The sequence below is a fragment of the Poromitra crassiceps genome, assembly GCF_964638095.1.
Source record: "Poromitra crassiceps genome assembly, chromosome: 18".
In the NCBI taxonomy this organism is placed as follows: domain Eukaryota; kingdom Metazoa; phylum Chordata; class Actinopteri; order Beryciformes; family Melamphaidae; genus Poromitra; species Poromitra crassiceps.
This window is the reverse complement of record NC_139636.1, coordinates 11,980,563-11,993,062: the sequence shown is the minus strand read 5'-3', so window position 1 is coordinate 11,993,062 and position 12,500 is coordinate 11,980,563. Positions and strand designations below refer to the sequence as shown.

The 12,500-nt window shown below is 44.8% G+C and overlaps 1 protein-coding gene across 1 annotated transcript in view; it reads left to right on the top strand.

Moving 5' to 3' along the window:
* The window catches only part of agbl1 (AGBL carboxypeptidase 1), a gene marked incomplete at its 5' end in the record, with an annotated part of 77,848 nt that overhangs the window by 9,507 nt on the left and 55,841 nt on the right, over positions 1-12,500 (top strand). Inside the window, one exon of the mRNA XM_083654697.1 lies at positions 9,096-9,166. Within this exon, the coding sequence (XP_083510823.1) occupies positions 9,096-9,166 (71 nt within the window). The remainder of the gene's footprint in view (positions 1-9,095; positions 9,167-12,500) is intronic.

Genomic DNA, 12,500 nt, shown 5'->3' with positions numbered 1-12,500 from the left:
AAAAACATGGCGGTTAGCTGTTTCTTACTATTAGCATTGGGATATTAAGATGGAGGGTATGCACGTGAAGTCACTGCGGTCACGCCCACTGAGTGGCAGCATTAATGTTCAGCTTGAATGCAGTAATCAGCCTATAGATAAATGACACCTGTTGCTCCAAACAACAGAGAGGAACCTGCTGAATGTTTTGCCACTCAGTCCCGAGTGAGGGGGTGTGTTCCGGTGGGAAAGTGACGTCTAGACTGTGCATACCCTCTATTGGGAAGGTCATTTGTTTCGATTGAAGTGTGTGATGAGTGTGATGTCACTGCACCATTCGTATAGGAGTCTCTCTTTCTCTCTCTCTCTCTGGGATTTGAACCAGGGACAGTTTAGTCACAAGCCGTCTTGTCCAGGCAACTGCAAAACATATTAGGATAAAGTTTCTGCATTCTGTTTCCCTAAAAAGTGTCTTGCTGACATCTGCTATGTCTGCAGGCAAAGGGAATCTTCTTCTCACCCCACTTTTCTTTTTTTTTGCAAGGGGGGGGGGGGGGACGTGTAAACCTCATGACTTGGTTAAGTCGTTGAACTCATACTTTGATTATGAGGTTACTGTTGCATGAAAACATTGATTTATTGTTAAGTTCCTTGGAAAGAACCATGGAATGATATGTATATAGAAAATGCCATCAGTCTAATTTCTAAAATAGTTTACTGAAAAGAACTGCCAAACTATTATTGGAAAGGTTATAGGCAGAGGTGAATTTGGTACCTCAAAGAAATATTCATATAGTTCTATATCCGAGCACGTAGCATGACGCTTTGTCCCGTTCCTTGTGCGTCGCTTGTTACTAACATGGTACCCTTGAGCGACCCATGAAACGACTTGGGCTTTCCGACTAAACTCAATGTAAACCCATGGAAGTCATCTTTGACGCTTATGGCAACTGCTCCCCCATTAGCCTAACTGCTCCCCCATTAGTCAACTGCTCCCCCATTAGGGTCTGGGGGAAGGAGCTAACCTCTCCCAGACCCTAACCCTAAACCTAAGCTCTCCCACCCCCCACGCCTAACCCTAACCTCCCCCAGACCCTAACCCTAAACCTAACCTCTCCCACCCCCCATGCCTAAACCTAACCTCCCCCAGACCCTAAACCTAAGCTCTCCCACCCCCCATGCCTAAACCTAACCTCTCCCACCCCCCACGCCTAAACCTAACCTCCCCCCAGACCCTAATGGGGGAGCAGTTGGCTAATGGGGGAGCAGTTAGGCTAATTGGGGAGCAGTTGCCATAAGCGTCAAAGATGACTTCCATGGGTTTACATTGAGTTTAGTCTGAAAGCCCAAGTCATTTCATGGGTCGCTCAAGGGTACCATGTTAGTAACAAGCGACGCACAAGGGACGGGACAAAGCGTCAATATGCTACGTGCTCGGAGTGAGAACGTGTTGCTATATACTATAGATGGTTTTCACGTAATTGTCAGTCCTGACTAACAATCCTGTCAGTCCTGTCCTATTGTATTAGTAAATGCTGCAACAGGAAGTGATCTGGGGTTCAATTTAGAATGTTTATGTTGTCAAGTTAAAACTGTCTATAGTTATTTGTTGAATTCCTTTCTCTACTTTCTAATTTTCTACATAACTACTACATAATATAATACTGTAGTTCTGTCTTGGAAACAACAGAAGAAATTGTAGGTACCAACTTACAACTACCATTGAACTCTCTCTACTTTCCTTAGAATTTGAACATAATTTCATGGTTCGTTCTAGGAAACCTCCTCAGAAATTAACCAACAAATCATCTTACTGCTTTAATTTGGTTTACACCATCTGTCAAACTCATTATGGGTAGATTTTGCTGTCAGCAAAAACATGGCACTTAGCTGTGCCTATTATTAATATTGGGATGGTAATAGAGAGCCCCAGGAACGAGTCCGGAAAACATTGATGCTAACACTTCCTGGTTCTTCACTGTTTTCACCTATGGGATTTTTGAATGGGTTTTTGGCGCGATGCTTCTAATAAGGTCTCTGGGCAACGCAAGCTTAATCAAACGCGAACCAGTGTTCAGTAGGATAATCTTCACACATGAGGACCACTTTTATGAGTTTTTAAGCTTTTACGAAAAGGGCGGCTAGCTAGCAAACGGCTAAATGAGACTACACTGTTGAGTCGACGGGGATATTATACGTCAATAACGTCATCACTTCAAAGGATGAACACGGAAATTCTCTTTCCCTCACCTGGTTCAGCCCGGGGTAATCAGTGCACAGCAGCGCACACGTCACAACAGTCCAGGTTGAGTGGTGACGTGACGGGGAAGCCTATGCGACACTGTGTGTAGTTCTTCTGGATTAGCTTAGCACCAGCTTTTTACTTCTAGGGCTCGCATTTACGCTTCAAAACTCATGAAAGTGGTCCTCATGTGTGAAGATTATCCGGCTGAACACTGGTTCGCGTTTGATTAAGCTTGCGTTGCCCAGAGACTTTATTTGAAGCATCGCGGCAAGAACCCATTCAAAAATCCCATAGGCAGAAACAGTGAAGAACCAGGAAGTCTGGGACTTCCGCGTTCTGACTACAAAAATACGTCATCCGTGGGGCTCTCTATTTGTTTCAAGTGAAGGCTCCATCCTATTTCCTGCTACTTCACATAATTATTCCCAGAGTGTGATGTCACTGACCATTAGTCCAGAGCAGTGGGCAAGCTTAGACCTCCCCACCTGAAGTCCAGGAAGTGTTCCTGAAAGCTGTAGTTCATCGAATGGCCACTTGGGGCTGGGTGCAGTAGGCATTCACCCCATGTTAAAATGCCCGACTTTGTAACAGCATTAAACATGTTTCCAGTATAGGGTAAAACACGGTTTTGGTATAAATAGCTAATTTGACCTTTTCATAACAACTGTAGGGGGGGTAATTTCTTATATAACTCACCCCTTTGGAGTAAAATAGACAATAGAAAAGGAGGTGATTGACATGTTGCCTGTCCAGTGATCGCGCAGCTTGCTGATCACGGACCAATAGCAGGTGGAGTTGCGGCTCTGGGAAACCCTCGTCTCACGGGAGCTGCGCAAGGACCCCAAGATGGCGACATACAACACTTGACTGCAAAACGTGAGTCCAAAAAATAGTGGATGGGTTTTTCCATATTATTATTTATGCCAGTGGTCCAGAGACTGCCCAATTGCCAGTCACTTCTTCTATCTGTTGGGCCCTTTCCCGTGTTTACAACATGAGGCCATTCGAATACCCCCCCCCCCCCCCCCCCCCCCCCCCCCCCCCCCCCCCCCCATGTGGCATTCACAACTAGTGGACATTTTCTGAAAGCTTCGAGTTCACTGACATGTCTTGTCACATTTTCAGAAAATGTTGGCCTTTTTTCCTCTGTCATTATGCCTTGGCATTTCCTGCATTAACGTAGTTACAGTAGCTGCTAGCTAGCTAGCATTAGCTAAATTGTTGACCTGTCTCTGTCTCAGCAACTCACTCTTGCCAGAGCTGGCAATATATCTGCTGTGGGATCTTGTACTGGGTTGATAGCAGATAAAAAAATCAGGCCCAAACATTAAAAGTCAGTTATGCGTTAGTGTTAAAAAATGCCCCTTTGTGCAGCAATAGCCTGTAATAACAGGAACAAGTTATCTGTATTTTCCGTTCATCCACACCATGTTCACAGCACTTCCAAACAGGGTGCGGGGATGTGGGGGAGAGGCCACCACGCCCGCGTAGACAGGAGACAGGAAGTGTACAGGCCTACCACTTCATACCATTGGCGCAACATGTAATGGGTCATCTTGTTGGTGTATAGAGTATCTTTGGATTCTCTCTCTCGCTCTCATTTGGCCCACATAGAAGTGGTGGTGCAACTTGCTATAACCAAATGACTGTGAGCCCTCGTGAGTCCCGAGTGTTACTGTTAGCGAGTAGGTTGGTTAAACTCACTCCCCAGTTGTAAAGGCCCGTTAACCTGCTCCACCAAGGGAGCTAGCGCTCTTGGTTAGCGCGTACGCTTTGGAAGCGGCCCTTAATATGGGGTGCTGCCAGATCTGTCAACACAACGCAGGCTCCGTTCCAAGAGTTCACCTGATTAATGGTAGATCAATTGGTGAGATGTCGCCGGGGGGCCTCCATGCTTTAAATTTAGATTTCAGCATGATTTATAGGTGAGGGGTCATTGGGTAGAGCTAGTGTCCTCTAGAGAGAGAGTGGTGTCAGCGGAGGACCAAAATGCGTGACTCATTAGCCAATGAACAGCCAGGAAGGGGTCTCGCGCTACTTTTGAATCCTAAAATAAAGCTGATAATGTACAATTTGATAAAAAAAAAAAATCAAAGTACAACACAAACTGTCCATTTTGCTGCAACTCCACAGTGCTGCTTAATCCAGGACCTTACTTCCTGGAACTCTTGAGAGTAAAAAGGTGGTCCATTGGAGTGAATGAAGATGTTGCGACTCTTCTACATACACAGCTCTGGGTAGAGCCTACAGCAGAAGGAACCCAGCCACACTGCCATTGTCTCCATGCCATGTCTACCAAAAAACAACCGTGCCACAATACTACCAGCCTGCTAAGACCATCCGGATCATGTGACCTCACACTCCACGTATCAGTCTGGACTCCAACCCATCCACACCGATTTCATGGGCGTGACTGTTGATCTCAAATGGCTGCGCTGCTGTGAAACAACATCATCAACAATGCTAGCTCGTTGCTACACGCTGAAAACGATTGGTTCTGGAATGTGCCTGCTTGGTACTTTCGGTGTTTGGTTGTAAAGCCGTTGTACGGAGAGAGTCTGGCAGGTGATGAGTGACGTGAGCAGAGCTAAAGATGGAAAGCCTGTGAGATGTTCTGAGTGTCCCGGCCTGCCTGTTCTGTGGAGGCATCAGGCAAACACACAAGCTCCTAGACAGCTGAAACCACACACAGGGTCTTCCCTCATTTTTGAGTGTGTGTGTGTGTGTGTGTGGGGGGGGGGGGGGGGGCTGGGGATTCCTGGCTAGACACACACGACAGAAGTGTGTATGATGTCACCCTAGGATTAGCATTGTATCCTTGATGGGAATGACAAAGCCTGTGTGTGTGTGTGTGTGTGTGTGTGTGTGTGTGTGTGTGTGTGTGTGTGTGTGTGTGTGTGTGTGTGTGTGTGTGATGTGTGTGTGTGTGTGTGTGTGTTGGGGGGATGTCATGTCAGGATTACCTGTGTGTACAGTATGTGACCTTATGAGGCCCAGGAAGCCGTAGTAAAGTTCAGGGGTGCTGGAAAGCCTTGAGCTCACTGGCTGACAGTTAGGATTAAGGATGGGTAGAGTATCCTTCACCTTCACCTCTCTCTCTCTCTCCCTCCCTCTCTCTCTCTCAATTCAAAGGGGGGGGGGGGGGGGGGGGTCGAGGAAAATAGGGGAAAACAAAAATAAAACTTTGCCTTTTTCAGTTTTCAAATGTATTTATATATTTATTTATGCTCTGAGGCAAATGTTTTAAGGTCATGATTCATCTCAGAGCTGGTTGGCTTGGTTCCAGGCTTAAAACTCTTTGTCTAAAGGCTCTTTTAAACTGTTGTTTCACGCAGCAGTATCATTTTAACCGCCCCGGCTAAATTACTGGCTTCCATAGGAGGACTATTATATCTTCGGATCTGCAATCGGACGTCGGAGATGGGTAGGAGAACAGCCGTTCCCCCTATTGCCTTATGGAAGGCTATGCGACCCTAGTACTGCACGAATATATATACACAGAGTACAGTAGTAGGGTCACATATGAGGCTAGTCACAGCCTTAGTCATCAGGGAGGGTCATTATGGTATTGGTGCTATTTCTCAGAATGTCATACCTGACCTGGGATGGCTAGGCTAATTCCAGGTGAAGGCTAAGTTCAAGGCTAAGGCTAGGTTAATGCTAGGTTGATGGACGGCATTAGATGAGATGGAGTTGTGCGGTGGTAGCATAGAGAGGGGGTCTTTCCAGGATGCTGGATCACACCGTTAAGCCTTCTTGAGGTGTCGTGGGCCTAACTTAATGAAACATCAGTGAAGGAAGGTGCCCACTTGAGAACCCCATGACATGCTGCATACTGCAGCTGTTGGCTACTGGAGGGTAGGTCACTGGTGATTGGTCCATCTGAGGAATGATTCTGTAGATCTGTGACGGTGTAGCCCAGTGGTTTTCAAACTTTTTCTGTCATGCCCCACTTTGGAGGAGGAAAAATGTTCATGCCCCACCGCCCCAACAAAATTGTAAGAAAAGGTCCAAGTTTAACTTTGACCTTTTACTTGAACCTGTTTTGCACTGCACATATTTTCAAAATAATAACAATAAAGTACAACCTGTGCAAAACTAAACAAAACAAGTTCAAATATTTGGCAATATGAATGAACCATCCATGTAATGAATGCGAAGTCACTACAGAAGCGGGGTTCATTTATTGCTCACCGGGAAAAAAGTCAGACGTCAAAACATTGGTTCTGCGCTGCATTTCTGCATTTCCCCCTGCGCCCCCCCTGTTTTGCCACTGCGCCCCACAGGGGGGGCCCGCCCCACACTTTGAGAAACACTGGTGTAGCCTGATGTCTCCTATGGTGTTGCATCTGATGGCGGTTATATCACTCATTTGTTTGCTTGTTTTTAATCTGGATTGGGCTTCTACATGTGTTTTACTTTGGATTTTGGCACAAGAAATAGTAACATCTTGTCCTGTGTATTAATGAATTTATATCAGGATTTTCTGAAACGTTAATGGAGCAGCAAAAAAAGTGGGCGGTTACTGTTGAGCTCTATCTCCTCTCAGGTGTCAGAAAGAAAGAGAGCAGTGAGATTGAAATGGGGAGTGGGAGGGAGGTAGGTACGAACAACATCAAATCCAAGATGAAATCAACACTGTCTAGTAGAGCCCTGCACAGGCCTAAAATTAAGGCCCTAGCCTGGCCCGTGCCTGAGACAATCAATCAATCAATCAATCAATCAATCAATCAAGCCATCGGTCCCGTCGGTTCCGGTCAGGTATACCAGACCACTACACTGTCTAGCACTGACGGGTGGATGGAGGGGCTGAGAGAGAGAGAGAGAGACAGACAGATAGACAGATAGAGTGACACTGACAGTCTATTAATGACCAGCGAAAGTTCTTCTGATGCCCAGTGGACTTAGTGGATTTACACGCTTATCTCAGGATGGGGTTCAGTGCGTGTCACTGTCAGCCTTGGGGAGTAACAGATTACATGTGACAGGAGTACTTAATCAGATTACAATTGTAACTGTAATCCCTTGCAGTTACAGAAAAAAATGAAAATACACACACACACACAACATTTTAAAATACATAGAAAAAGAACGATGCACACACATTACAACACTTGCTTCAAGTTGACTCACACACCACTCTGGTCCAAGCTGGCCTCACGACTGTTTGTGAAATAATAGTCTGCAGCCAGTTGCACCAGCAACTTATATACTTTAATACTTTGTATTAATAATGAGAAACACAAGAGGGAGAGAAAGCGAGATTCAGTCTATACTCGTCTCAGTCAGTATTCTAAGTGTCTCTGTGCATTGGGATCCCATAGCAGGTATACAGTATGTATACTGTACCAACTGATGACGTAATAACTTGTCAAAATGTCCCTGTAAATTAGTCAATGCAACACATCCCTCTAACCGATTAATCTAATAAACTGCCGGATAACGTAATAATGTAATGTCTGTCTAAATGAGTTTAACCTTTAATGAAACACTGACAATTTTCTCTTGATAATGACATTAACTGGCAATCAATCATTACATTTTGCATTTGAATGATCACAACATCATGAATACATATATCTGCAATATCAAGATCACCATGTTAGACTGACTCAAACTCATTGACAGTTATCATGTCGCCCTCTGGTGGTTGAATTTAAAGTTTAGGGAGAAAGGCCTGTTCTCTCCATGGGAGATAGGATGATTAAAAAAAATCTAATAAACTAAAAATGGAGTTTACAAATTGTTTTAGCGATCAAACATGATAGTCATGGAATAAATGAGAAGTTACTGCTCTTCTTCAGACTGAAGAAGCTCAGTCACCCTGCTGGAAACATCACTGCCGGACCTGCTGCATTAAACAAGTTCACTTGGAGCCCTTGTGTGCAAGCCGCTTTATTCCATTTTCCAGTCTGTCTTCCTCTAGCTCTGCACCTGCCCGATTCGGCATGGATGTGCGTGTTTCTAAACTTTTTTCATGTTTGTCTGTCCTGCACATATCTTGAGAACCGTTTGTCGGATCGACTTCAAACTTGGGGGGTGCGTGCGTTTTAGGGGGACCTGACGGAGCGCAGTGCCAAATTTTGTCTGCCTTCAAAAACCCTGATCGGTCGAATCCTACTATACTGTATACTGTGCTGCCTGCTGTCGAATCCTGCTGTACTGTATACTGTGCTGCCTGCTGCTCTTGTCACGGCCTTTTTATAGTGGGAGCCTTCTCAACACCCTGGCACAAATGCTTTCTGGAGCGCTTTATCCTGGAGGGATAGGGTTACACATGCACAGACACGTGCACGCACTTAGACACACACACACGAGAGGACATGCTTGTACAGAGAGACAGAATACAACTCTGTCCACAGACCCTTGCAGGGAACGTGTGCGCACAACTATGTAGACGCGCCCGCGTGTGCACACACACACACACACACACGCCTAAACACACCTACACACACACACACACACACACACACACACACACACACACACACACACACACACACACACACACACACACACACACACACACACACATACCCTGAATCCCCCCTGGTGGGATCCCCAGTTAAGTTAGCTAAGCCAGGGGGAGTCTCTCTGTCGCTTCTCTCTCTTCCTTGACGTGTGTGTGACAGTGTGTGTGTGCGCGCGTGAGAGAGAGAGAGAGATATGCTGTGTGTTACGTGTGTGTGACGCTGTATTTTTGGCAGTGGCAATGAAGTTTGGATTTCCAGCGTCTGCATCACCTTGATTGACGATGTCTGCTGGCCTCTCTCTCCTCTTTTGTGCTTTTCCATTCATGTGTTCTCCTGCCTGACGGTTTGGTTTGTCTCTCTGTCCGTCCGTCTGACTCACTGCCCAGCTGGCCGTTCAGAGCGGGGCCGAGCCATCATGACCGCCACCACCAGCTCCAGTGGCTTAGAAGTCCTCCTTTCCACACTGCAGGTAAGGATCTACTTCAGTCATTCCCAAACCTGCTTTTTTGTCTTACTGTATGTACGTACCCCTTAGCTGTTTTGCCATGCCAATAGTGACTTGAATTCTGACAGTTTTTGATTGGGGAAAAACATGCCTGTTTTGAATTATTTGTCAGCTGAATTAAAATTATAATCCACAATCTTTCCAAGTACTCCCTGCAAGCTGCTCAAGTACCCCTAGGGGTACACGTAGCCCTGTTTGGGATTGAATCAGTTCACTGAACTACAGTGTGTGTGTGTGTGTGTGTGTGTGTGTGTGTGTGTGTGTGTGTGTGTGTGTGCGCGCGCAGCCCAGTTGGCAAAATAACATTTGGCACTGCATTCTGTCGGGTTCCCATCAGCGCCCCCGCCAAGTCTGGAGTCGATCAGATGAACGGTTCTCAAGTTAAATCACTTTGTATTTTATGGCAGTAATTTGGGATCCTTTATGTTGCATTACCGCCTCCCTCTGGATTAATCCATCCACTGTTTCCGATGTCTCTCTGTCTATGTGAGCAATTGTGATGTCACCAGTGATGTCATCAGTGATGTCACTTGAACAATTGTGATGTCATTAGTGATTCTTCTTCTTCTTTGGTGTTTTATGGCAGTTTGAGATCCTTTATGTTGCATTACCGCCTCCTGGATTTAACCATCCACTATTTCCCTACATTATGTCCTTCTGGTCCTCTATATAAGGCGGTTGCCTTATATAGTGTATGCCATGTGGTTACTTTACTTTCATGCAGCACTGTTTCTTTCAAGTTTCACTTGGCAGTTTGCCAGTCACCAAGACTTGTTTCATCTAACTTTTGAAGAGGATTTTGAAGAATTTTGAGATGGATCGTTTTAGAACTCCTTTTGAAAGTTTATCTTCTTCTTCACCCGATATTGTGTCATGCTGCTTTGCTGACAGTCGCCGCTTTTTAATGGGAGAACTTGTCACAGTTCAGTTGAACATGCTGCACAGTATGTAATCAGAATCAAAGTTTCTGACATGCCCAAAATAGGGAATCCACCATGAGCTGACGTTTTGAAAAGATGGACCTGCATGTGTGTGTATGTAGCCAGCCACCATCAGATCGTGGCTGTAGTTACTGCAGGCACGGCAGCTTTATGGCAGTGTAGTTACTGCAGGCACGGCAGCTTGATGGCAGTGTGCCAGAAAATGTCGTGGTTGTAAAAAGCGAGGGGAACTTTAAGTTGTTACACGATAACGTTGAGAACCGAATTTGCAGTCAGCAAGTTATTAACTGACTGATGAGGGACCTGTGGATCAGTGGACAAGCCATCAAAGAAACATGAAGGGTGGCAGAGCGGAGTAGCCGGTGGCTCTCTGGGTGAAGCTGGTCTCTCAATCAGAACCAGAACCAGAAATACTTGATTGATCCCAGAGGGGTAATTATGCAATGCTGCAGTTGCTCACATTCAAGTGGGAAATACAGTATATGCTATAGGCATAAAGACATAAGAAGAATAGACTAAGGCAGTAAAAAATAGAATAAGATAACTAAAAATAAAATATTAAATATCTAAAATAATAAAGAAATATGTTTAATATGTGCATTATTCTACAATATTTATCAAGTACTATAGAATAAGAGGCCATTTACACCTGGCGCTAACATGCGTTTTCTGTGATCAGATTGCAATCAGATTGTGTTTCATCACTTGAAATGCCAGGTGTAAACACCCCCAAAACGCATTGAAGAAGGATTGCAATCTGATCGGCCAAACCACCTCCGGAGGTGGTCAGGGATGCATTGTGTAGTACACATTGAACACAAGTGTAAATGCAATGTGTCCTCTCAATCTGGATACAGCAACTTTATGCGGATTGAGAGGACAACCATTTCTGCCATCAGATTGCAATCTGATGGCAGAAAACTCATGTTAACGCCAGGTGTAAATGGAATCAGGTTAATGTGGTCAAGCACAATCTGATTGCAATCTGATGGCAGAAAACGCATGTTAACCCCAGGTGTAAATGGCCTCTAAGAGGACGAAATGTGTAAGATAATGTAGAACATAGTAGGCTAATACACAGCAGTGTGAATAGTTGTAATAGTAAATTAAACTGCAAAAAAGTAAGTTGTAGATAGTAAAACTGAACATCAAGTAGTGTGGATAGTCATTGCACATTGGATTATTGTTAAAAAAAATAGTATTGCAGTATTTAATCAGCACTACACAGTTAAGATGTGTACTATAAACAAATATTATAATGAGCATCTATGTGTCACATAGATGTTGCTGATGGGTGAAAAACCCGGATCAAATAAGCCGGATAAGCAGATGCAGAGAGAGGATGGTTCTGATACAGGATCTGTTCAAAACAGTTTCCAAAACAGTTTTCATGTATTTTTTGTTATGGTGCCATAATTTCATATTGTGCTAACTGTGTGTTCACACAGCGAGCAATGCTATTGTACCCAAGGGAGGTCAAGGAGACAATTTGATATAATTCTATAAGATAAAATTACATATAGGTTCAAAATCTAACTTACTGTATCCTCGAGGTAGTGAAGCGAGTGCTTCTATCTAGGCCAACACAACTATCAGTATATGCATAGTGTGACCCCCCTCAAACAAAGATCCTGGGTGATCCACTCCCAGCTTTTATCCAGACAGGTGGCCATGGCTTTATCCACTTTTCTCTAAGCCAAGCCAAACGCAATATAGCTTCTGTCTTAACCCATGGTCCTATCACATTACAGTAAGAGGGAGAATAGTTATGATATGACCACATGGCAGGTGGATGGGGATTTTACTGAAGCACATCTCAGATTTCAGAACTCACCGCGATGCACTGGGGATGGATGTCGCCAATTACACTTTGCTGTGTTTCTTGTATAGAACTGCAACTCTAGACTAGATACCAGAGATCGGGGACTTGACTTGCGCCTTGAACTCGAGTCGCACTTACAGTACGTCGCACACACAGTGACTTGAGACTTGGCTTGAGACTCGTCCCCAAAATACTTGAGACTTGAATCAGACTCGAGATTTGGGACTCATGAACAATCTATATTACTAAGGAAATGTCTACTAATAATAATGTCAACTAATCAATGCTGAGGCTGTATGCTAATAGGTAAAGGAGTGAGGATAATACGGTCTATGCTTAGAATTCCTGAGTTGGATGGATGGCCAGCCCGTTCTCACTCGGAATGCGTCTCAGAGCCCTGCTTTGGCAAGCGCCTTTTGCGACCTCCATAACGCTCTGCAGAGCCTAGAGCGTTATTGAACGCAGCACTGGCCAACCATTAAAAGGCACCCCACAGCTGTGGGTTCAGGCAAAGTTCAAGCACGCCCTCGGGCTT